Here is a 26,946-nt window from a genome sequence, read left to right on the forward strand (position 1 = left end):
AGAGAATGTCCACTCTGACCAGATCAAAGTTTCATCAGAGGAATAAATTGTCTGTTTTTGCTACACTAATTTTTTTCATGAGTATGACATATTCTTCAATTGGGTACCTATATGTTAAGATGTATACTTTGGGAGGTTTTGATACTACCACAATGAATTATGTAGGGTGGAAACAAGTTTAAGGGTTGAAGCAATTTCCAATAACTAGAAGGCCAGTTCACAGCTCAGGATGTATTCATGCATAATGCATTAATTAGTCAGTGACTCTAAGTGCAATTCTTGGAGACCCCATGGCCTGCATAACTTGCATTTTTATTGGCTCTAACATGCAAAACGCCTAATTGTGATGAAACAATGAATGAAATCACACACTTGTGTTTATGATCTTTTGTGCGAGAAATCTGAAAATAGAAAGATGCATTAGAGATTACTTTTCTCAACTTTTCTCAACTTCATTGTGAAATGATTTGATATGAATGGTACATATTGCATATGTGAAATGATTCAACCCAGTGTGTACATCCAGACATCTTATATGTGAAATGATTCAACCCAATGTACTGATTCAGATATTCCATATGTGAACTGATTCAACCCAATGTACAGATTCAGACATTCCATATGTGAAATTATTCAACTCGGTGTGTAGATCTAGACATGCTCCTTTCATCTTACGCATATGTGAGTAAAACATAAATGAAGGAGAAAAACTCTTTTCTAATTAAATGCTGCAGTGTTCACTCTGTATTTACAAAACATGAATTCCCAGTGCTGATAATTTACATTTAAAAAAAATTACTTTGTGATAACCAAATGCACTTGATCATTAAGTATATAAAATATTAAGTCCTCATTTACTTATTAATTTTGTTTTATAGTCTTCTCTTTAAATGGTCTTTAAATTAGGTTTTGTATTGTGCATGAAGTGTGCAACAGGCCACTCTTTATAAAGGGCTTTAGCAACAGGAGGTGAAAATGTCCCCTATGTAACCACAGCTGTAGAGTGTCTAACTCTGGTTCCAGTGATCTACAACCCTTCAGATTTTAGTTCTAGCACACCTGACTCTTCAGATGCTACAAAAGGCCTTGATTATCTGAATCATGTATGTTAGATTAGGACTAGAGCTAAACTCCACAGGAGGGAAATCTAGGAATGGAGATGGGTCAAAGATTTTATTACTGCTCTCTTTCACTAGGTAAGGCAATAAAACTCTAGTCATCTTTCAGCATCCCCGTATCCCTGCTTGTTGATGCTTTGATAACCTACAGGAGGTCGGCGGTAAATAAAAAACGACAACCTTTGTTACTGAAAACTGACAATAATGATTTCTCTCCTTTGCAGGTGTCTCTGTGCAGTGATTAAGAGAGTCACACTACCTGTTTAACCATCATCACCATTTTCCTCCTCAACTTCTTCAACTCCTCAGCTTCCTCCTCCTCCTCCTTTTCCTCCTTCTCCTGCTCCTCCTCCACATCATCATCGTTCTCCTCCTCCTCCTGCTCCTCCTCCTCCTCCTCATCATCATCATCATCATCATCATCATCATCATCATCATCAACTGTTAAACAACTTTCAGTACCTTCGACAGTGTTCCAGTCATTATTACAGGACATGATTACTGCTAGTGTGGCATCATCAAGATGTCACACCTGTTGCCTGAGTAAAATAAGATGCAGACTTCATGATTGGCTCTGCTTGAGGCTGAACTAACTCCACCTCCTGTTGGCTGGTCTTCTGAAATGGAACAGTGAGACAGATGTTCTACTAAATTAAGTGAGGGCCATAGTTAGCTTTCACAACGTTTCTGCCACTTTTCCACTCATCAGCAATGATATAAAAAATAAATTAGTTCATCACCCATTCTGATCTATGGTGTGCTTATAACTTTCTCAACAGAAGCAATCTGGAGGGAAACAACTGCTTTGTTGATAAGGCATGCACAGCCATTTGGATTATTTAACTTAGTAATAGAGTATGTGTTGCACAACTGCTGTCAGGTGGTGTCCAATTATTTAGTTTGAATCTAATCTGGTGAATCTCATCTAATTTTCCTATGTCATAACCATTTTGGTTAAGTTTTGCATTGCAGTTTAGTGCCTGATTGCAGTTTGTGTCATACTAGGTTCCAGCATCTGAGGTGAGGTACTAAGTAACCCCCCTTCATACCCTGTATTAAAAAATAATTGATTAATTGATTGAATTAGTGTAGAGTCCCAATATTAGTTGCAAGTTACGACTTGTCTTAGTCATTAATATGACTTATTAATATCCCATGGAAAACCTGCATCATTCCAAAGACATGTCAAATGAGGGACTTAGATATACAGTATTATAATATGGGTTACTTGGGATGGGGAATATGATCAAATGTATGTCAATTTTGTAAAGATCAGTTGTCTTGGAGTGGTAAGGGTGAACTACTGGATCAATTGCCTACCCTCTAGCAAACAAAAATTCACTTTTAAAAGTGCATGCTAAATATGGTCATTCAGGCTCCTGAAGTGGCAAGTCTGAATACAGAGAGATACAAAGAAGGTCTCAGGATCCCAAAGGTGGAATCTTGGATATCCTCCACTTCAAAGAAAATGTTGCATGGTGCCTTGTGTGACTGCAAAATTCATCTGTGTGAAACAAAAGAAGGCCAAGTACCCCTACCACACCAGATCAGCCCTTGATGAAACAAGCTGAAGAGAGGCTCTTGGCAGTAAAACATTTGATGTTGTGGACCATATGCCGAGTTATGATGACAAAAAAAGATCATGCAACGTATAAGAAACCTGTCTGCACAGGAAAAACCCTGCTCTGACAAATGTTACTTTCATCCGTGCTTTGTGTTCTGAAATTTCAGTTATTTGAGGCAATGACAAACAGCATGTCATAGCACTGAAGTAATTATTCCTCTCCCAAAGCACATAGAAAAAACAGCAATGAAAATCTAAATTTCCAATTGCTTGTGTGAATTGAACGTGGAGATATTTTATTATGATTGTTGTGCATTGGGCATGATTATTGTTGAGTAAAATTCATTTTGCAACAAACATAACCTGGACTGCATTTTCAACAACTTTGTTTTACTTGGTTCTTTGAAGAATGAGCAAAAAATATTTAATATGTTATTACTGCACATTGCCAGCAACTGAGCTTAGAGGTTTAAAGTAGTAATTGGAAATATATTTTTTAAAAGGACCAATAGTTATGTTTCTATCGATGTTTCACTTCTATGTTTCTAGATCTAGGAAAGCATATATTTATTGCATTACATGATAATTTAATAGAAACCAAGCATGCAGTTTTTCTGTTTATGTATTGTATTATTGGAAAAAGGCAAAATAAAATATGCACATAAAAGTTCTTAAAATAAATTTAGTTTTGAACCTAACTGATAATAGACTAAGTACAAAACTGCACTGTGTCTAGGACATTTGAGATGCAGTAGTTACTGCTCAGCACAATAAAAGAAAAAAACTGAATAAAGGTTTGGTTTCTTATTAATTGTTTATTTTAACAATTAATTGTTTATTTTAACAATTCAGTACAATATAATGTTTTTTGTATGGTAAAACCTTTAAGTGGAATACATGAGATCTAATTTAATATATTCAGCAGAGGTTTATTGCATAATTGGTCACAATTTCATAGAACAGTAACACACAAAAAAGCAAAACACCGAATTACAGGAAAAAACATACGGCTTCATTTATAGCATTTAGCAGACACCTTTATCCAAAGCAACATACAATTATGACTAAATGGAATTTGGGGTGCTGCTCAGGGGACTAACAAAGTCAACTTCACAATTGGGGGGGGACTTGAACTGGCAACCTTCTGTTTAAGAGGCAAGTATGTTAACCACTAAGCAACCACTGCCATACGCGCATTCTTTTGCTTAGTAAATTTCAACTTTACTAAGTTCCCGCACATGTGCAAAATCCTAGAGAGGTGGAGATGGACTGAGCCTGACAGAAATCAATGTGTTCCTTTGTGCTATCGCCTGAGTTTAATTCAGCCCCTGACATTTTTCCACCCTCTTCTTTACTGGTAGACTTTGACGAGCCTTTAATGATCCACCAAGAGAGGACGGGTAATCAATTTATCCAAGTATTAATGTATGTATCCACATCCAATCTTAATTACTATAAAGCGAGGTTGTTGCTGTGACATGTAAACTATGCCACAGGGGGATTATGGGTAGAGAACTGGGTCAAGCAGAGGGATTTCCATCCACCCTGTGTTCACTGTAATACTTGTGTTTTATGGGCCTCATGTTTATTCTCACGTTTTCTTCCTCAATTATTGCCACAGACATGTCACACCAAGGGACACAAGGGGATACAAGATTGTACAAGATCATTGTTTTCAAAGGGCTACGTGAATGCATTTAACATCCTTGGATAGTTTCATGTTTGATTAACAAATATATGTGGTGGTTAACTGGTCAGAAGTTGAATGAAGCTGATGCTGAAATGATTTGGTTTTGCTTTAACATGTGTGGCTTGTGCGTGATGAGCTTTTGAAGACCATCTTGTGTCCATTCACTGGTATTTAGCAAAGAAACAGACATGTGATAGGGCAAAGGGCATTTTGTGATGTAACTCCCCTCACCCCTCCACCCCCTTCATGGGTAATTGAGTTTCAGGATCATTGAACCAGTGCCAAATAAAGCCTACGAATCCAGCAGTACATCATGTCCCTCCAAACACATTTCTGTTCCTCTACACGGCGGTGTTTTCTATCGAGCGTTTGTTACTTATTTAATTATTTTGAGACAGAGGAAGACTGCTGCAGCTGAGCAGGCCTAAGATTGGCCGCTCCAAGTGGATGCGGGGTGATGAGGAGGCAGGCGAGAAGAGCTGGATCTCCGGCCTCATTGATCAGATGATGGAGTAGTGCTGCTTCTTGTGTGTGTGTGTGTGTGTGGTGTGTGTGTGTGTGTGTGTGTGTGTGTGTGTGTGTGTATGTATATATATATATATATAAATTATGTCCAGGGATAGAGACCCATCAAGCCCCAGGCAGGCATGTGATGAGTGGAAAACAGCTGTAAAGCACAAATGGGAGAAAATGTCACTGGATAAGAGAGGATGAGGGAAAATAAGTGAACCAGACATGCTAGTGTTGTTCTAAGTTGGAATCTTTCATAACCCATGCACTCTGTAATGGGTTTGTGTGGATTTGTTTTGTGTAAAAGTACTTCCTTGTCATTTATTAACTGTGTGGAATGGAGGAGAATGAGCTAGTTGAGAGCATGGTCCTGCACCAGGCTCTCACTGTATTTGGCTGGGTCCATATGAAAGTCATGTTGTGTTTACTATTGATTCTGGCTTAATGGTCATTCCGAATGATTTAAGGATTTAGGTATGCCCACATTCCTCTGATATGCAGCACACTGGCTTCTCTCTCTGTTCGTTGCTTTCAGTGAGGAGTTAGAGTAACCCTTAGCAGATCCCTCATGCACTGACCAGACTGACTATAAGACCAACCCCTGTTAGAATATTCCATCTCCAGTTGAGCTCATTAGGAACGGCTGAATAGCACACTAAAAAAACTGGTCTGCTGTGATTAATCTTGAAATTAACATTTCATTGCAGCAGCCAAGTTTTTGTCACACACACACACACACACAAAAGTATTTCATTTCACATCAACATTTTTACAAGCAAAATTGTATCCTGGAAAATGAATCTTATTTGGCTTGGATTGGATTTAGACTTTTTTTGTTGTGAAATGGTTCTGTGCATCCTAATCTTTCTCTCATGTGTTGTTATGGATTTTAACTAATTTCACTCAGTTTTTATTTTGAGTAAATTACTAAAGTAATTGACTTACTTAGAAATATGTGGGGTTTTTTGTTGTTGTTTTGCAGTATAATTGTGACTATTTTACCAGTGTGTTTTCTTCCCTTAAAATGGCCATAAGGTGTTTTTTTTTTTTTTAAAGCTTCATTTTAAAGTTGCAGACAATGAAAACATGTCCTAAAATTATGCCCTGATGAAGTATATCAGAAATATTGTGGCCCTATCTGCAATTCTAAAACTAAGAATTCGAAGCAAAACATCATAAAACCATGTTAAACTATTCTGAATTATGATTTCTTTTTAGGTTTAACACTGAAGCATTTTATTAAAGCTGTTCTAATGCCTATCTCTCATGGAGCTAATCAGGAAATTCACTGTATCATAGAGTATAAAATTCTTACCACATGCTATGGTTCTGTTTACAGGCTTGACATCAACCAGAAGTGCAGGAAACACAGACACATCCCTCAGATACTGGAACTTCTCCTGGATAGCGGAGGAAGAAGTCGCTTTCCCAGAGGATGCAGCGCCAACCACAGGTAAGTCCCCTGTAATCAGCTGCTTACAGGGAGAAGAAGAGTGTGTTATAGGCCATGACACATGCCTGCAGCTCCCTGTCAGCCTGCATATCTGTCTCTCTCTTATTCATCACTTATTTGCAAAGCATCTGACTGTCTAAGGCCGAATATGAAGAATGTGGTTGCTCTGATCAATACCTACCTCAGAAATTCTAAGGATATTAGGCATGATGCAACAAGGCATTGATATAAGTAGACATACTGAGGACAACAGATAGAGAAATTGAGAGGGACAGAAACAGACAAGTGGGGAGACAAAAAAATGTACAGAGGAAGACAGAATGGTAGCGAGCAAGAAAGCTAGACATGAACTTGTCCAGTCCATAGGGGTTTCTTTACAAAGCACTTAATTAAAACATATAATAAATATAAAAATATAATAAAAGCACTTAATTAAAACTTATTTAAAAATGCAGATATTGCTTTGTAACACATGAACTTTTCACAGGTCACAGTATATAGCTTAGCTGCCGCAAAGGTTGTTTTCATTATATGTTGTTTATATTCACAGTCATGCTTACTATTATAAACTGCACCATAGGAATACAATAAATGAACTGGGATTCTAACATCATTTAATCTTGGTTTAAACACACAGAATGCTAGATAACGTAATGAAGTTTTTCACAACTTTCCAGAACTGCTCCACATTATTACAGTTCCCCCTGCCATACTTCAGAGAAATTAAGATAATTTCTGCATGACTTTTTATACAAAACTCACTTTTCTTTTTGCTTGTTTGTTTGCTTTTTCTGCCAAAATTGGCTAGTTATGCTTCATTTGACCATAGAACCTGATTTGAATTTCAATGATGCTTAGAGAACCCCAGGTTCTAAAGATTTTCTTGTCACTGAAGGATAGTTTCAAAGCCTTGATAATCCTGGTATGTATCCATCTCATGAAATGGTTCTTCACCCTCCTCTTTCCAAATGACTGCGCAAAATACACTTGCATTGTCTTCAAGACAGGTTCAGTGCAGCTCCAATTGTTTGTAACTTGTTAAATTATTGCAGTTGTAGTGGAAATTGGTAATAGCATGTGTTAATCTTACCCTTGTTAAAAAATTACTATGCTTGTTTTGCCTACATGTCACCTCATATTAAATCCCAGTGGAAGGGAAACTAATGTATGAATCATTTCAAATACATTTCAAGTGTGAAATCATTTGTGAAACTAAAAAGCCTTTACCAAGGGTGCCAATACTTCTGGAGGGCAGTGTAAGATTAAGTGGTAAAGAGAACAATTTTCCTTTGAAACTGCCTGTCTGTATGGATGAGAGACTAAGTCACAGAGTGTGTGACTGTAAGACACAGGCGTTAGATCCTGAGCTGCTGTGTGTCTGTGACCCTCATGGCCCAGTTCTGATCAGAGGCCAAGCCTGTGAACATCACTCAACAGTGGCAGTGCATGTGTAAGGATCCTTCATTTGCCACTGCTCATGTCAAAGGTCAAGGCCAGCTGCAAATTTTCGGTAGTGCAGTAGTTCACAAAGCTGTCAGCCAGCTGTTTGTGAAAAGCACCAACATAACTAACGCATGGAGAACAGGGCCAGGGTGTCTGCCGTTGGCCCCTTGGGCCCATGTAATTGGTGTCAGCATGGTGCTTGTGTGCCCTCTGATTTATGCTGGGCAGGTCCATCCCCCAGTCGGTGTGTGGACAGCTGTCAGCTTCTATCATCATTCATGCTGACGTGGTCCAGCAAGGGACTGATATGAAGCAGCTGAATGCACTTCGTCCAGACATACAACACGATCCCCATACCATGTCATCAGAAACAAAAAGCCAACAGCAAAAAGCCAAGTCAAAGGATAAAACTATTCCTATATATAACTATATTCTCTGTGGCAGACAACTTCTGAATGACAGAATCTATTGAGGGGGAAAAACACCTCGCAGTGTTGTTATTCAAGAAGTCAGTGACACTGATCTTGTTTTTTCTGAAGCTGATTGCCACTGAATCACCTGTCTCCTCTGCAGAAGCGCCTGTTTGACTGCAACAGATGAGAGAGCTCGATAGTGTTAACCGTAATAGAGTTTGCATACGACTATTCCCACTGGTTAAACATCCATTTAAGGCAATTCCAATTCTGCCACTAGGAGTCACAGGTCCACCAGCTTTGCTAGGGCCTGTTTTCAGAGAGCCTGGACCTGGGTGAGATATGACCAGCATGGACAAAGATGTAGCATTTCACACTTCACACAACACAGTATCGTCACTGTCCTCCCAGCATATACCATGTGCTGGCATTTACTGTGAGCACTGGTGGTGGTAGGTCTTGGCTGGGAATTGCATGAGCACCACAGTGGGGTGGAGGCAAGGGCTGCAATATCCATGAACTTCCACGTCAAGGTGGACCCTCCTCCACAACTGTGACATTAGAACTAATGTGTGCACTTGTTTGGAGAGCTGCTTTGCCAGAGGCAGCCAGTGCCCCATCTGGAGTGCACGCCAGGCATGTGTCAGGAGACCACAGGCTGGCATCTGCTGGAGAAATAGGTTTGACTAGGAAGATGCAGATGTAGATGCAGCTGCATGGGTGGCAACAGGTTTCAGGCTAAGGGCAAATGTCAAAAGTGTTAGAGACAAATGTATATGACTCTGCCCTTAATTTGAATATTTATAATTGTATAGTTGATACTTGATACATTATACTTAAAGTATGTTAGAATCATTATATGTTTCTTAAGATTTTACAGAGGTAAGAATGAATTTCTCATTTTAAGTTTTGCTAGTTCCTTATTTTGCTGTAACTTTTCTTTTCCCTTTTATGGTGCAGGTGAAAACAGCAAACAACTTTCCCTGCAGTGTGACATTTTTGTTGGCCTAAAATAAAATACACGTGGTGTCTCTCGGCCTGGGTCTGGTTATGCAGACTGTCAGCAAATATATTTGTGTAGTGCTTTTTTAAGTCTCTTGCCTCACCATACCAGGTCGTTATTCTGTACTTGGGCATAGTGCCGATGCCATTATGACATTTTGTTGCTGGTCCCTTTGTGCCCCATGTCAAAATATGACTGAGTGCAAGTCGGTAAAGGCTTATGGAGGGGAGACACAGGCACCAGGCTCATTCCTGAGCTCTTTTTCAACTGCACTTCTTTTTGAGCATGATTTTTTTCTCCCAGTGTGCTCCCTGTCCATGTCCTCCAGCTGGGACACAAAGCATTGGAATTTTGCCTCATCTGCAGCAAAATGAGAACCGAAATTGGATTTTCCTCTGAAGTCCTGCTTAAGGAAAAGCGACCACCAGTTAGGGGTGTCGGAGATGAATACCTGTCTGAGCTGGGGTGTACTGAGCTTTTTGCTCGGGTTTATTTAGCCTGTCCACATCGCTCTGCATCTTAGCTGTCTGACTCATGACTCATCCGTTTATCCACCCTCCCCTCACACCCAGCAGGGTAGCAGCCATTCTGAGGAGGGATGCCCAGATGCCTCTGAAGGCATTGTCCATTCCAGCAGTCCTGCTGTCACAGAACTGATCAACAGCTTACATGCTTCACCCATAATTGCAAAAATAAATATATTCATCATCCTACCAAGAGGACTTGTGCACAACACAGCATGCTTTTTTTTATTTCTACACCCACAAAGAAAATGTTCAAACATAACAATTAAATTTGGTTTGTGTCAGCAGGGCTTGTATGCAAATCAGAGGACCAATTATTTTTGTTTGTTCTCCTGTCTGGTGCCTTGTAGTATTGTTTAGGCAGAGCACAGCCATTTGTATTCTGAGCAGAAACCAGCAACACCTGGCCAGCTTCCAGCCGACCCCTGACACGGTGAGGTAACAAAGTGCTCAATCTCAGCTCCCTGTGATAAATGAGGTCGGGGTCACTTTGACATTACAGGCTCATTAACCCAAAGCGGACTCTCTTTATAGGTCTTCACTGCCACCCACTTCAAATCAAACCCGGCATCAGCAATGAACCCACTGCTACGTCTGCAATAAATCAGCATGTTATTTATCATGGCGCCTGCAGATGATCCATGTTAGATTTACTAGTCACATTTATATAATGTCTGCACAATTAGGAATATCATTAATCAACAAACAGGCTCCTGATTCTGTGTCTGTTTCACTGCAAGGTGGTGATTTAATTGATGCGCTCGATTACTATCCTTGTGTCGCCATGGACAGCAGTCTTATATGCAACCAACACTCATTAAGTTAATATGCATAGATAGATGAGAAAATTGGATTTTACAGATTGCTTAACAGATATTTTTTAGAAGCCTGTCTCAGGCATCTGTAAAGGAGCTAATATGCAAAAGCCTGTGATATTCTTTTATATAGAAAGCTGCCCCCTGCATTGGTACTTGTGGGGTTTCCCTGGCATGGGTATTCCCACTCCAATGCCTGATTCCTTGCTGCCCATTCCTGCTGAAAGGAGGGTTTTTTAATGATCTGGCCTCATCTAAGGGGCATATAAAGTGTAGAAGGAATAATTTGCCATTTTGATTTCACAGATTTATGACCCATAAAGGTTCTTTGCTACTGCAGTTACAACCCACCCCTACTCCTCAGTGCTTTATTACGACAACCCTTATGTCAAGATATCTGCTGACCATGGTGGCCTGTGTATTAGTATTCACATATACAGGTGATGTCTTATGGCCTGGCTGGTTGTTGCATGCAGAGATCAGGGACAAATTTGAACCAAAACCTTGTAGTAGCTTGTGCTGCTTTAAATGTGAAAGCTCTGAAAATATCTGGGTTTAGCCTTTAAGAAATTGAGGCCCCTTTTCAAGATCACATTTAATGCTATTTATGATCTAATACTTGGAAAATGTTATAGATACACATTATGCTTAGTTTGAATATTAAAACTATATAACTCCAATTGCAATTTGTGATCTTTTTTAGATTTAACATACATTTTGATACTTGATTCTGAGCCTTATTTGCTGTGAATATATGCTCACTAATCACAGAAATGCTGTAGTTTTAATATCATTCAATAGTGACACTACCATGTGCAAGAACCCAAGCAGCTGTGGGTATCATTAAACCAGCTTCATGCTACTACAATGTCAATGTCACTATGGTATTGAGAATGATATCTGCTCAACAGTAGTCCTGTAGTCAGAAACTAACCAGGGATGAACAGGATAGTGGTTGCCTGAGAGCGCAATAGACAATTGTAGCATAATAACAGACAAATGTAATTGTAAAAGCACATGTATGATGGGAGATATCTAATTAAGTAGACATTGTGTGTAAATGTTTCTAATAAGGTGATTGGTGTGTGCACACCAGAGAAAATATTTTAAGCCGCATGTGACACTATATGGCTCAAAGGATGTGGACACCTGACTGTCAAAACTATATGAGATTGTTGGATGTCCCTTCACAAAACCATGGGCATTAATATGGAGTTGGCACCACCATTACTGCTATTCCAGCCACCACTCTTCTTCAAGTCTTTTTACAAGATTTGCAACATGATTTCTGAGCGTGTCTATGGCAGTCTGTGCCCATTCAATCCATATTTGTGAGGGCAAGCACTGATATTGGATGAGAAGCTCGGAACGTTGTCGCTTCATCCCACATGTTTTCAGCAGGGTTGAGGTCAGAACTCTGTGCAAGCTAGTGGAGTTACTCTACAATAAACTCCATCTGGCCATGACTTTATGGACCTTGATTTGTACACAGGGCACAGCTGGAACAGGACAGTGCTTTTCCTTTACTGTTACCGCAAAGTTGAAAATATAAACTTTGTAAAATGCCTTGGTATGCTGTGGCATTAACAGAACCTTTTTATGGAACTAAGGAGCCTAGCCCAAACCCAAATTTGGCTTTAGTACTCCACAACCCTGCTCTATGAGTTTGGCGTTGTCTACTACTTGAGCTGTTGTTACTCTCAGACATTTCCATTTTTTTTCAGTAATCACACTTACAGACCAAGCCAGATCTAGCAGGCCAAAAATTTCACGAAATCACTGCTACAAAGGTGGTGCCCTATGACATGTTTAAAGTTACTTAACTCTTCACTACAACTCCATTATACTGTCCATATGCTTTAATTTAGAGAAATGGATGTTAATGATCATAAAAGTAATTGCATGCAGTGAAAATGTGTTGGTTTTTCAAAAGTATTTTATTTTCTTTAAATATTCTAGTTTCTTTGATGTTTGTTTCTTTCTTTTTCTAAAAATAATTTTTAAAAATCTTGTGAATGCTGCAACCAAAATAAACAGGATAATCCAAGAATCCTCTTCAATGCACGGCCTTCAGAAGTGTTTTACATACTTACAATATTAAGCAGTGTTCTCCTGAGCGTCTAACTAGCTTGACTCAATGGTGGAATAAAGTCTTGTGTAGCATTCTCAAGATCAAGTGCTGCAGGGCCTACAACACTACACAGTTAAGTGCCTCACTGCTCAAGCTCCCAAACAGCTTATCAGCTAATAACCAAGCTGAATCAATTGAGTCAGAACACTTACAGTGGAGGCGGACTTCTATGAAGTTCTACAGTCTCCAAGGCCTGATGAATGCTTTTGAGTAGGGATTTTTTTTATCTTATTGTTTATCTGGTTTTTGCTCTGTCTTTATCTGGAGCTATCATTCATGTGAACTGTCTAAAGGCTTGGATATTTTCAAACTTTGTCCGCATTCATTTTGGGGGTATTTTGTCTTTTGGGGTGGTGATTAAATATACTAGAGAAAGTGGATTTCAAGTTCTTGATTACTGTGATGTAATTTTATTTCATGTCTCTGCTTCCAGAGAAAAAAAAAGTTCACATATATCCACACTAAACCTATGTATACATTATTTTAAATGGACTAACTTTCAAAGCATTGCAAAATAAGAAATACTTGTGAATTGGTAGGGTTTGATTGGAAATTAGCTGATCCTTACAAGTGTTAGTGTTTACACTGAGTGATATCTAAGTGGATATATTACACATTCTGGGCCATTAAGACAGAACAAACAAGAGGTTTAAATAAGGATAAATGGTCAGTAAACTATATGTCCTTGAACATTTGGTAAACCATCAATTCAAAGTGCTGCAGTGGGTGTCAGTGCAGCACAAAATATGCAAACGTTTTCACAGACATTGTTGAGTCATTGCCTTCACCTGTTTGCAATAGAAAGGAGTCCTAATGTACTATATGTGTTTGTGTGGTGCAATACTGAAATACACATAACTCATTGTTCATTTTGTGTAGTGGTATTACATTTCTCTGCAAATAAGCCAAATAATAATTTCATACTTACAGATGTTACGTTGTTTTTTGAAACTTGAAAGGGGCTCTCATTGTGTTCTGAGCTTCTCTATGTCATTCAATGACTTTTTATTTCTTTTGACAAACTCTTGCCTTTGTAGTTATCTCAAAAAAAAAAAAAAAAAAAAGAACTGCTGTTGAAAGGATAAAACCAGACGATTTTGCCATTGTACAGTCATGCAACATTACCAGGTCCTGGTGCAGTGGATGTGACAGAGCCAGCTCATTAGGTAGAAAGCCTCTCTTTTGAGTTTGTGACCTAGATCAATTTGTACAACATTGAGTGAGACATACACAGACAGTTTCCACAGCAGTGACAAGGTGCATGAAAGAGAGGATGAGCCAAAATGTCACAAGTCTTAGATCCTTCGGTACACAGTGCATTTTTTATTTTTTTATTTTATATGAGTGCTTTAATGGTAGATGAAAGTATTAAGTTTTGCAGAAAGCTCTTACCTTTGCTCACTTGTGTTTGGCAGGTGTTTTCTTATGTCACTTCTGTACTTTTATATTCTGCTTATCCAGGGGAAGGATAAATGCAAACCATTGTAAATCCTTCAGCACTGGCTAGTCATCGATAAAGCAAGGAAAATATATGACACTGCACATTAACTGAGTAATGAATGATTACAAAGTGTCAAACCAAAATACACACACACACACACACACAACACACACACACACACACAACACAATATTCCTGTACCGCCTGGGGTTTCAACCCACAATCCTCTGATAAACAGCCAGATCTCACTTGGACTTTTAACACTCCACTGAAATGTGTGGTTAGAATACAACACAGCAAGTGTACATTTCAAAGAAACCAGTCAGAGGCAGAAACCCGCAGGAAGAGAACAACTTGTTCTATCAGTACTGTGAGTGTGGGTGAGGCAATATGTGGTTTTAGTTTTACTTGCATTTTCATTCCCTGTCAACTCACGAATATGCAGCAGGACTCAAGGATATTGCAATTATTAATAACATTAATGAGATATGTCAAAATTCATTCACGAGGAGGAAGTGTGGTTATTATACAGAGCAAAAATGACAGTCTTTTAAACTGACAGTCAAAAAAAAACAAAAAAAACCCCAGAAATTGTACAGACAGGAAATCAGAAACTAGGCAAGACTGATTTAGACACCAAAAGGAAAACAAGGGGTTAGCACACCAGAAAGCAGGTAACTGGACCAGGCTCAGAATTACAAATAAGCAGCAGGAAAGACTTCACAATAACAGGGATGCTTGGCAGCAGCTTAAATGTAAAGGTCTTTAGGTGGCAATGGCTAACAGGTGTGTGGAGCGGAGTTGCTGATTAGGGGGTCAGTGAACCTGAATGTCACAGCACAGCCCACAGGAGGGATGAAATGGAACATGTGACAATATCCATCATGTGACAATATCCATCATCTTGCAATCAAGAACAACTGAAAAGCATTTATGCTTGTAATATTGAATGTCTTTTTTGTCTTCTGGACTATTCAGTGATGTCTAGATCCAGAGAAATCTCACCTTGAAAATGAACCAGTTTGATTTTGGGGTCCACACCTGTGCAATAGTATTTAGGATTTCTTGACAATAAGCACTTAAATACCATCCCATGCTCAACTATATATCAAATGGGGGGAAAAGGAACTGAGAGGCAGGACTGTGCTGGTATGCTGGCATATGTAATCCTGTTGGAATGTTCTTTTTAGTTATTTCAGAAATAGAGATGTCCGTGCTGTGGTGGCTTCAGTCTAAGCTATTGCTTTGAGATACAAAACATTAAAATATTCAACACTACTGAAATTGTCTGCCACTGATAAGTAATACATTTTAAATATCTTTGTTCTTTTACTTTTTGTTTTCCGGTGTTTGCATGTTATGAGTCATTATACTTATACTGTATTTCAGTATTTGCAATATGAGTTAGAAAAAGAGATGATATTTTCTGTCCAGATAATGCCAATATTTTCTCTACATCAGGTATGGGATGTACCTCCAAGGGGGCATCTTGCAATCATGGGGCAGATGGTTACTATCCAGAATTTGCATGGAGCTTAACATCAGCAGAAGACTTCTGGGCTGAGGATCACGGGGGCATGGAGACGATGGGAGGAAACTCTCAAGGTTGGGAAGAAGGTAAAACGAATTCTATCAGAACTTAATAGACATTATCTACAGTGTTCTATTTTACTTTACTTCAGGAACTTAAACCCCATCAACTGCACAGTGAATAGGGGTTGAGAAGCAATGAGAATCAGTGGAGCAGTTCCCTCTCTAGGTACGATAATTGTATCTTACCTAACAGATCGAGGAAAACATTATCACAATCAAGATAAGGATTTAACTAGGTGCAGTAGGACAGCTGCATAATAGACCCTGCTCGCAAAGGGTAGTGTAAGTGTGAGAGATAAGAATATTAACAAGGTCTCATTAGATAGTCAGGTTGCAGAGAAGGTTTGGGAATTACATGCTGTTCAGGAACTGTTCATGCACTTCAAAGGAAAATGGAGCAATTCCTCTTGGCCTTCACTTCAGTCCTGTCTTGCAGTATCTTTAAAAGCACTCTCTTTTTTGTCCTTGCACATACAACAATAAAAAAGGAAACAGGGAACTATGAATTAGTTATATTCATAAAGACAGTAAACATCAGACATAAATCACAAGATGGATCAATCAATAGAAGGTATTTATGTGTTTGGCCAACAGAGAGAATTTAAAGAAAATAAAGGAATAAACACTTTCTTCAGATTTCTTAAGAACAATCTAGCCAGTTTCCTCTTTTCAAGTGAATGATTTCATCTGTGAAAAAAAAATGGTACAATGTTTTGGAATTATCTTTGTTCATTTATTCATTGTTGCCTGCCCCAGTTGCTCCTGTATTCTGATCTTCATCGATATAATAGAATGTATACAGACAGTCTTTTATAACAACACACAACATTTAAAACTATCATATTATATTATATATATGTAAATATAAATATAATATAAACTATCACATTTTTATAGAACAAATGGTTTTAACAATAAAGGTCAGTGATGGACAAAGTAGACTTACTGGATAGTTGAATTTCCTTAATTGCCATCAAGCTGAACCTGACTCACAGACTGACATCCTGCTGTAGTTTATTACATTTCATCTGAATTTACACATACTTCAGTGATCGCAAGTTATTCACACCCTGAGTTAAAAGAATGGGGGATGAAATTTTGTGTCAGCCTGTTAGACAATGTTTCATTTTTGGCAAAAATAACAGTGTGTACATGTAGAAAAGGGTTCGCTCAACTTGTTGAATATTTTTCTAGTGCTGCTGTAGAATAAGCAGGTGAAACAGGCTGCAATGATACCCCCCTCACCTTTTGGAGAGCAGTAATTTCCTCTGTGGTAATCTCTCATGAATAACTTATTCATGAATACCTCTTATTCAGTGTCTTTCTCATAACTACAGATGTCATCAAATGCAAGAGATGCTCAGATCCAGGATCTCTCTGACTTGCTTGAGGATCCTTTGGCATAGGTATGCACTGATCTTCATAAGACGCACACTCCTACAGAAAGTAGCAATGGTGCTCTAGAAATGGTGCTGAAGTTTCATATGTAAACTGGACCAATGTCCCTTTTTTTAACTCTTCTAGTCCTATGAACTTCACCAACTTTTCTTCTGAGGTCCTATAGAAGGTCCTATGTTTTGATCAGGCCAAATTGCATTGCATGTGGCAACAAAATTCTGCTATGAAGACCCGAAGCCTTTTTATAATATAGCAGGACAGGTCAACTGCACACAAACTAATTCTAAGTTCAATTAGAACACATGACTCCAATTACCCTTCTCAAGAGATCATCATTTTAGAAGTTCACAGTTGCTTTGGAGGTTTAACAACACAAACATTGATTTACTTCAGGGGGTAAAATTAGCAAGGAAATGTTAAATATATGCACATATATCCCTGTGTAAGGGATGCTGGAGAGTGAGCTAGCATTCAGTGTGTCCCTGTGTCTTAAAGTCTGTTTATATACCTGGGGTGTGAATCATGCAAACCAGGGCCATTCAGCTTTTTATCATTCTTGTTTGCCTGCCATCTCCGGGGACATGCGTGGGTTCCATTAGGGCGGGCCAACAGGGTGACAGGATTGCCTGTGGCTTGGCCACTCTGTCTGCGGAGATGAGGGTCAGAAATGGGGCAGCCACAGGTTCACCAGCAGCACTGAATATAAGGACTGCATAATCTCTGTATCCATACTGACCACTGCAAGCTCCAGATATTTAAGCACATAAATACTGATTATTGATTTATTTGTTTATTTATTTATTCAATCTCCTAATATGCACAGTTATCTCTAGCCAGTTGTGCTCCAGCTGGCTGTATGGAACCCTGAGTTCTCAAAGCAAATCAGCTTGCCTAGGACCGCAGCACATTCACATATGATCATACTGCAGCTTGCTCTTACACTGTGGGCTGCCTGTGCGTACCGATTAGACACCCATTAGTACCTGTTAGCATGCTTAGTGCTGCTAATGACAGTTCTATAGAGTCCTCACTGGGAAGCTCCATTTGCATGAGTGGGAATCAGAGAAGGAGTACTGGAGCAACAGAAGGAGGGGCTGCCATCATGCGGCAGCAATTCCAAGGCATTTCTCTGAGACTCAGGCACCCGGGGGAGTGTTTGTACAGCGTGGCTGTTGAACAAGTGGCGGGGAGGGGCAATACTGAAAGTGGAAAGTTCTGCATAGATGTGCATAGAGTAGGCAGAATCACCAGTGCCTCATAGCCAGATCAGAGAGCACACTTTTGTGAGAAGCATAAGAGCCTCCTGCAAACTACATTGAGTTACTCTCTGAAGCACTATTCGTACTGGCCCAGTTGATGTGAGAGCACTGGCTGAAAATAAAGGGAGTCAGAAGGTGCTGCCATTTGCTTGTTCTTTTATTTTCTTTCGCACTTCCTCTGTCAGAAGCCATATCCCTTGCATGTGACTGGTTTGCAGTCCCTTGCGCAGGGATTAGGCCGAGTATGATTGCACATTGATTTTCGATCAGAGTACAGGGAGGCAGTAGCTGGCTGATAAAAAGGGGGGATATAGAGAATACAGGTGAAGTGTCTGCCATCACCATGATTTGTCCTTTTGCAATGTCTTGTCAGTGTGAGCTCGCAGGCTGCAACTTGGCTGTTGCTTGCGCCAATCACAGTCTTAGCGATTCTGCTGTAGGGTAGGAGAGAAGTGTCTGGTGTTTGGGAGAGTGCTCGTATGTGTTTGCTTGTTTGGTGTTTGCTTTCAGTGGTGTCTACAAGGAGAGCCCACCATACTGATGTAGAAAGATTAAACAGACCTGTGTGGATAAAATTAATGATCGATATGCTGATTCAAGGGCCAGAACTTACTGTGAGCAGAGCTCAAATCAAAAACAGAGAAATCACCTAAATTTCACTTTGTTATATTCAGGTGCAGAGTGCTAGCTTGAAGCACTAAATGTGTTTCAGTGTCTCAGTAACTAAGTATTACAAACTTACCCCATTTTTATCAACTTTTTTTTTCCTAGAGACTCTTGTCATCAGCTTCATTTGCTTAATTGCATATTTATATGCAGTAACGCCATGACTTTTACATATGGATGGGCAAACACAGGCTTCAGCAAAGCAAGTGAGATCAAATGCCAAAGTACGTCTTATCGGAGCCTGGTACAAAACACTGTTGCATAATTTTCCACACAGCTTTAACTAACAACAAACACATAAATCCTCACTTGCTGGCAAATCTCTGTGCTGACCTCATTGAAAGTCAGTGCACTTGTGCAAAGTTCTGTGTGTTTCAGTATTACCTGGTATAATAGGTCTCAGAAGTGAATTATCTCTGCGTTTAAGATTCTGGAAAAGTTACAGGGACCAGCAGTCCATGTTAAACAAATGTCTAATTGAAGTTCCAAGCCAAAGTGTTTTATTCATCTGTTTGTTCACTCCCTCACTCATATGAGGAATTAATGGATCAGCTAGCAGCTGACCGTGGCCGAGGATCTGGCTCCCTCTGCTGAACTCAATCCATCTCTTCACCTGTGGAAATCAAAGTCTGAATTATTTGCCTAGGAAACAAGCATGTTTTTGCAGATCCTTCCCCCACCCTCACCTGCATACTCACACATGTGTGATCATAACCAATCTACAGAGTGTTGAGATTTGGTTAGTAAGCCTCTTTTAAATTTGAAGGTGAAGCATAATTCAATCATTTCCAGTGTTCAGCTAGATTTTCTATAGCCCAGTCTTGCTACCACCAGAAAGAACAATAATGGTGGCCCATAAGTTTACTTATTGTGTATATTTTTAATTAAAACTAATTTACTAAGAGTAAGCATCAATAATTTGAAGTTTTGAGGTCACTGTTTTGGCCGTGCAGGGGTTATATGACTAGCAGTATTAGAATGAATTGTGAGGACAACAGTACTCTAGCATACTCTAGCAATCAATGACACCCCAGGAGGAGTAGTTCTGTCTAATCAAGCTAAAATGTGTTGACATTTCAGACCAAATGGCTGCTTTTACACATCAGTGGATGCAATTCTTTGACAGCTTTCATTGACATATTCATAAAAGGTCTCATAAGTTCATGTGTACCAGTGAAAGAGCATGATGTTCCTAACATATAACGTCTATGTTCAAAAGCAAACTTGGAAAAATCCTGCAGCAAAGGAGGAGAGAATCAAAGTTACTGGACCTTTTGTTGAGATTAAGGTATTTTAAAACAATTGCTTTAAAGATGCTGGGGCAAATTACTACCTTTACCAATCACTGCTATTTTGTGGAGCATTAAGGCTGGCAGGAGTAAATTGCACAGGATTCTTGGTACTTATAAGATGACGTAATATCACATGATTAGGTTTATATACAAATCCGGTCTCTTTCTCAGCCAGTGTTAGGCTGAGGTAAGACAGTTAGGTAATGCAGGAAGATAGGGCACAGTCTCTCCTTACTGTTGTATCCATGAAAACATTGGCTCATTCTGAACTCGGGTATGGAAAGCCATTGCCACAAATTTCATATCGCTGCTGTTAAAGCAGCTGTAAATTATTTGCAGGCTGTTCTGTTGGTCTTGTGGTTTGGTGCAGAGCCTGATTGCACGTACCTCCATCTAAGCATGGAGCTCGGCTTGCTGTCTCCCCTCAGCCAACAGTTTTGTTTTGGGGTTTTTTTGTAATTTGAGGAACTGGATGTACTGAAAGCTCAAATAACCCTCATGAGCACAGCTATCATTCAGAGATGGTGCCATTAAAGACAGCGGCTACAGTCCAGCACTCCGTCTTCTGAACTATTACATGTATGAACATGTAATAGAGCACTCAATAAAAGAAACAACTAATGCTGCTCAGTGACACAACACCACAGAGATTGCTCCACTCTGTCTCGCTTTAATAATCTCTCTGGTCTAACAGGGCCAAATAGAAAGAAACTGCTGGGAACTTGGATTTTTCCAGATGATGAATGAAATTGTCTTAGAGGTGTAGTTGCTGCTCTACATCTGCTCTGATGTGAGCAATGACAAAACGTAAAGTAAAAAACTGTTTATGCAGACCTCCAAATGCTCCCCGTCATATCTAATTTCAGAGAGTGACTGCCCCAACAATGAGCCTCCGGTGGGCAGTATGGGAAAAGCAGGTTGTATTGCCCTCCCACCCTGTTGCTACAACAGACATTGTCCTTCCTCTGCTGAGCAAAGCCAACTTATTGATGTCATAACAAATCATTCTGCTGCTCAGTTAATGAACTGCGGCATGCAATAAAGATTGGGTTCCTGAGCCAGGATGAGCCAGCTTAGAACTCATCACATTTATGGGTGTGTGGGATGTTTCTCTGAACATATCACCTCTCACAGCTTTGTACTGAGTCTTAATTACTCCAATCCCAGTCACATGACAGTGCCACCGGGAGTAGGTTACGCCGCTTACACTACCTGCATCCGAATTAGTTAACACGGTCCGCAACACTGAACTCACTGAGGGTAACAGAACAGGAACACTGACAGTGATTTGATTAATTGCCAGCAAATGAGATTTTGCAGATTGTGTTTCAGTTTTTACATTGTTACTATGAGTGTAATTACTGCTTCATGTATAAAACATTTATTGTCTGTTTTCTTTTTGTAGCGACTACAAACATTTAGCATGGCATTCAAGGCTTTTCTGCTGCCTTGTACATAGCCATGCAATGTGCTATCAAAGAATTTAAGCGGTTATTGCCAGAACTACATTCCTAGAGTAGTACCTGCAGTTCTGAGTTTTTCCAGAGAGGTACGCTGTCTCATCATCAAGCCATATAGTACCACAGTCTTCTGTTTTGTCAGCTAAAAATACTTAACAAATATGTCTCTGCCAAAATACATAATTGTTATAACCACTCGCTGCACTGAAAAATAAATAGAATAATCCTTAATTCCTGTTGCAGTGTACATTTCAAAGAAGACAAATTCCCCTCATTTTCCTTATTGTTCACTCTGATGTAATTAAAATATGTCTGCACTCTGTTGAGTTAGGGAGCATATGTTGTGCACTTGATATCATTATAGTGTGTGTGTGTGTGTGTGTGTGTGTGTGTGTGTGTGTGTGTGTGTGGTGGTTGCAGAAGTTTGTTCAGAGTTTGTTTATCTACATTATGTGGTATTTGAAAATAGGTACAAAAATTAGTACCACTAAAATAAGTATTTTATACTTTTTAAGCAGCATATTATATTGTGGAACCATAAGCAATTAAAGCTCATGTTCACAGTTATATACATTCACTGGCCACTTTATTAGGTGCACCTGTTCAACTGCTTGTTAATGCAAATATCTTATTAACCAATCACATGGCAGCAAACCAATGCATTCGGGCATAAAAACATGGTCAAGATGACCTGCTGAAGTTCAAATTGATCATCAGAATGTGGAAGAAAGGTGATTTAAGTGACTTTGAACATGGCATGGTTGTTGGTGCTAGACGGGCTAGTCTGAGTATTTCAAAAACTGTTGATCTACTGGGGATGTCACACACAGTTATCTGTAGAGTTTAGAGAGAATGGTACAGAAAAGAGAAAATATCCAGTGATGGCGGTTCTCTGCCTCGCTGATGCCAAAGAGGAGAAAGGCCACACTAGTCGAGCCGATAAAAAAGCAACAGTAACTCAAATAACCACTCATTACAACCGAGATTTCCAGAAGAGCATCTCTGAACATGTTGAACCTTGATAAAGATAAAGATAAAGAAGGACTACAGCAGCAGAAGACAAACAAACCAGGTGTCACACCTCTCAGCTAAGAACAATCAATTGATGCAACAGTTCACACAGGCTCACCAAAATTGGACAATAGAAGATTAGAATACTGTTGCTTGGTTTGATTTCAGCTGTGGATGCTTTTGGATGGTTTGGTCAGAATTTGGTGTAAACAACAGCAATGCTTGGATCTATCATGCCTTGTATCAATGGTTCAGGCTGGTGGTGGTGTAATGGAGGGGGGGATATTTTCTTGCCACACTTTAGGCCACTTAATACCAATATCGTTTAAATGCCATAGCCTGCCTGAGTGTTGTTTATGACAATGTGCATTCCTTTATGACGACAGTGTACCCATCTTCTGATGGTTACTTCCAGCAGGATAATGTGTCATGTCACAAAATTTAAATAATCTCAAACTGGTTTCTTGGACATGACAATGAGTTCACAGTACTCAAAGGGCCTCCACAGTCACCAGATCCCAATCCAAAGGAGCACCTTTGGGATGTGGTGGAACAGGAGATTTGCATCAGGGATGTCAAATCTGCAGCAAATTCCATTATCATGTCAATATGGACCAAAATGTCTGACCAATGTTGCCAGCACCTTGTCAAATTAATCCAATGAAAAATTTAAGCAGTTCTGAAGGGTTGGTCTTACCCAGTACTAGCAAGGTGTACCTAATAAAGTGGCCAGTGAGTGTATGTGTCTTTGACTGCGCACTGTAATGGCTCTCTTTGATGCATCTCAAAGGCCTCTGTCTATACAGAGGCTGGGCACATTTCAGAGACAGTAAAGGGTCGCTTAAGGGCTTTTAACATGACACCCTTCGGCATGCTTTTTACTTGTAAATATCTTTCAACTTGCTTCTTTGAACTAAGCCCATTTGCAATTCTCTTCCTACTCTCTGCTTACCCGTTCTATGTTCTATGGGGCAAATCAAAGATGCAGACATCGGACTGCAAGTGCCTGTTGCCTTTATGTCTTTGCTCCCTCTCTCTCTATCCAGGATTAGATACCACTCTAGTACACATTCTTGCCATTCCCAGAACAAAATGAATTGTCTTTGTGTTCTAATGTATTGCTATTTTCCCCTTTCGCACCTCTTCCTTAGTTGAACTATTTGTGCCTCAGCTGCTCTATCTTGGAAGGCTGCCTTTGAAGAACTCATAGTAATCCCTGTTGAGTCTTGCTCCCCATAGGTGTGCCATGCATGTTTAAGACTGTAGAGTGAAATGCTTTGGGATATGATAGTGCTAATCTGTAAGTGAAGATTTTACTGTGTGGATCACAAGGAAGTGAAAGCTACATTCTGCATTAAGCCTAATTTTAAGGGAAGGGCCTTGGACTGTTTTAGAAATTCAGCAAGGAAGAATCAGGAAACTGGAAATATTTATTTATGCCTATGAAGTATCTTCAGATCACTTTTTTAGCATAAGCTTGAGGGTGCTAGTCTAACATTAGGCAGTCAGCCTAACAACTCAGAAGTTAGGTCAAACATAGAGAGAGAGAGAGAGGGGGGGGGGGAGAATGGAAGGGTATAGCTATGGAGAAGAGTGGATGAAGCATCAGAGGCCTCAGCTCAGAACATGTTATCACCTCCTAAGCTTGGTGCCCATATTCACGTAGATAGTGCACATTGTACCATGGCATAGAAAACAGCCCCAGAGACATTCAGAAAATTACAGTACAAAGTACAAACCTAGTATAGAACAGAATTAAAAACAATCATAAGTGAAACAATCTTATAAGATAAAAATGGGCATATGAATTCCTTCAGTTTCTGCTTTGATTCTCCCTAATGGAGAATAACAAACCAAGAAGCTTAATCAACCTATACCATATCCATACAAGATAGTCCCCTACCATTCAATGAAAATCCTGGACAGAAATCCAAATGGTCCAAACTATTCAATGTACCAAATATCATATAATCTCACTAGCATCCGGGATCGCAGCATATAAATCAAATAAAGACTGTTGACACATAAAACTCACCATCACCAGGCTCCCTAAGTGTAGTTAGCTTAGGAAAGTTGCTAGGAAGAGGATGAGGGTGTCTAATGAGTGACACTATTCCCATACACTGTGAGTCTGCTCACATGCTATATTAGGAATTTTCCCAAGAAATGGAGAGTCTACTAAATCTTTTGCACACCATGGAAACCTTCCCCACTGCATGTGAGGAGAGGTCTGGACTCACTTCCGGCTCAGTCTTGGCAGAACACTAGTGCTTCAAGTATAATCATGTCATCTTACCAGGGGATTTCAACGCGTAAGAGCTCTTTGGCCTAAGCAAAGGCACTGTAAATATCACAGTGGTGACTTTTATGATGGAGAGCATAATTATAAGCAGTCTGGGCTGATAATGCCATTGATTGCTTCACACTTTTATCATATCTAATGGCTGAGTCAGATAGAAGAATATATTGATATTGTTGAGAAGTGACCCAAGATAAATCAATTAATTAAGCACCACCAAAGCTATCAATATAACAGGCATCACTGCAGATAGTAATTATTACTGTAAAATTGAAAATGAACACCAATTACTGATGTCTCTGATGATAAAATCCAATGAACCAGATAGTAAAAATTATGTTTATGAGGCTCGTTTGCATCATTTCCATCATGTTAACTGCACTTCATAAGGTTGTAAGGTGGAAATGTCCTGTCTACAGGAACAATGTGTTTTTACATATCCTTTGCATTGGATATTGGTGTAGATGGCTCCATTGGAAACACTCAAAGATGGTGGATTTTTTCTCAGTAATCCTTAATTCTTTCATTAGTCAGTGATTATTTGGTACCAATTTTATGATTATTAAGGTTAATTGATGGTTAATTACAGCAAGTGTTCATGTGTTTGTCATTACAGGCATGGCATCGACCTAACAGACACCTCAAAATGTGCATGTTTTGTGCTATTTTGTGGTGTCCAATGCCTGATGCATATTGACCCACTTGAATAGAATTTGTCTCTGTCTACCAGGTGCTAGACTAGACTGAGTGGAGTCAGACTTAATGAATATGAGTAGTAGGTTACCTATGAACAAAGCAAGCAACAAAGAAAAAAAATGCAAGCTTATGGAGCCAAATATATTAGTGAGCCAAATAGGTTTGAGTAACTAAGAGACATATTGTGAGTCACTAAGAGGAAAAGTGTGTAAGGTCAGAAGAGGACCTTGTGTTTCCTGCATTGGTAAAATAATAATTTGCTGTTATTATAAATATCTGGTTATATTTCCTGCAGCAGTGAAATAAAGCTCCTTTTGTTAAGGCTGTACTTTAACAGAATTAATATTTCAGTCTTAATTGAAGTACAGCAATAGAATATTCATGTGTCCTTGTTAAAGCCAGTCCATAGATTTTGTGAAGTAAATTAGGTATATTGACATTGTACTGCTCTAAAATTACCTCAGAATTAAAACTGGCTCTTAGCACTCAGGAAGCTCATGCTCCTGAACACAAGATAATGTTAGTTTTCTTATGCTCAACCAATTAACACTATTTCCTATAGACTTCTTTTTTTTTCATAATAATTTTAATTTTGACATGCCCCAAGGATTTCCACGTTTCACCGACTACAACACCATGCAGCAAGCAAATCAGGCTCTGAGCTCAGCAATTCCAAATGCAAGGCCATGTAGAAATGTCAGTGCTTGCTCATTGTTGTGTCTGCCATGTATGTGTTGACAAAAGCACTGTTGGGGTCCAGCCAACAGAAGTTTCTTAACAACACTGATAAAAAGAGACTTCCGCATACACTCAGAAATGATATGCACATGTTTGTGGGGGAAAGGGAACATTATGTACTATTTGGCGTGCCAAAAAAGATGAAAACTTACTTATTTTGCCAGGACTTCTGAAATACTTCAGTGCATCTTCTCATAATTGATAACACATTCATGAGAATATTTTTTTTGCTTTTATAATTGGTAGAATATTAAACTGGGCTTTGGTTGAATGAGAGTTACTGATTAGTTTAATTACAATTTTGGAGTCATTGTCTCCAAACTTGAAGGGAAAAAAATCTCTCATGATTACAAATCAGAAGAACAGACTTTCTTTAATCTTCCCATTATAGTGAACAGATGGTTTTCCTCCAAAGCAAATTTACCATAA

At 39.2% G+C, this 26,946-nt stretch overlaps 1 protein-coding gene across 1 annotated transcript in view; it reads left to right on the top strand.

Annotated features, from left to right (window-relative positions):
- alk (ALK receptor tyrosine kinase) overlaps window positions 1–26,946 on the top strand; it is a 236,810-nt gene that overhangs the window by 88,610 nt on the left and 121,254 nt on the right. Inside the window, exons 2-3 of the mRNA XM_027020557.2 lie at window positions 6,222–6,335; window positions 15,567–15,722. Of these exons, the coding sequence (XP_026876358.2) occupies window positions 6,222–6,335; window positions 15,567–15,722 (270 nt within the window). The remainder of the gene's footprint in view (window positions 1–6,221; window positions 6,336–15,566; window positions 15,723–26,946) is intronic.

The sequence above is a fragment of the Electrophorus electricus genome, chromosome 13 (assembly GCF_013358815.1).
Source record: "Electrophorus electricus isolate fEleEle1 chromosome 13, fEleEle1.pri, whole genome shotgun sequence".
NCBI classification, from domain to species: domain Eukaryota; kingdom Metazoa; phylum Chordata; class Actinopteri; order Gymnotiformes; family Gymnotidae; genus Electrophorus; species Electrophorus electricus.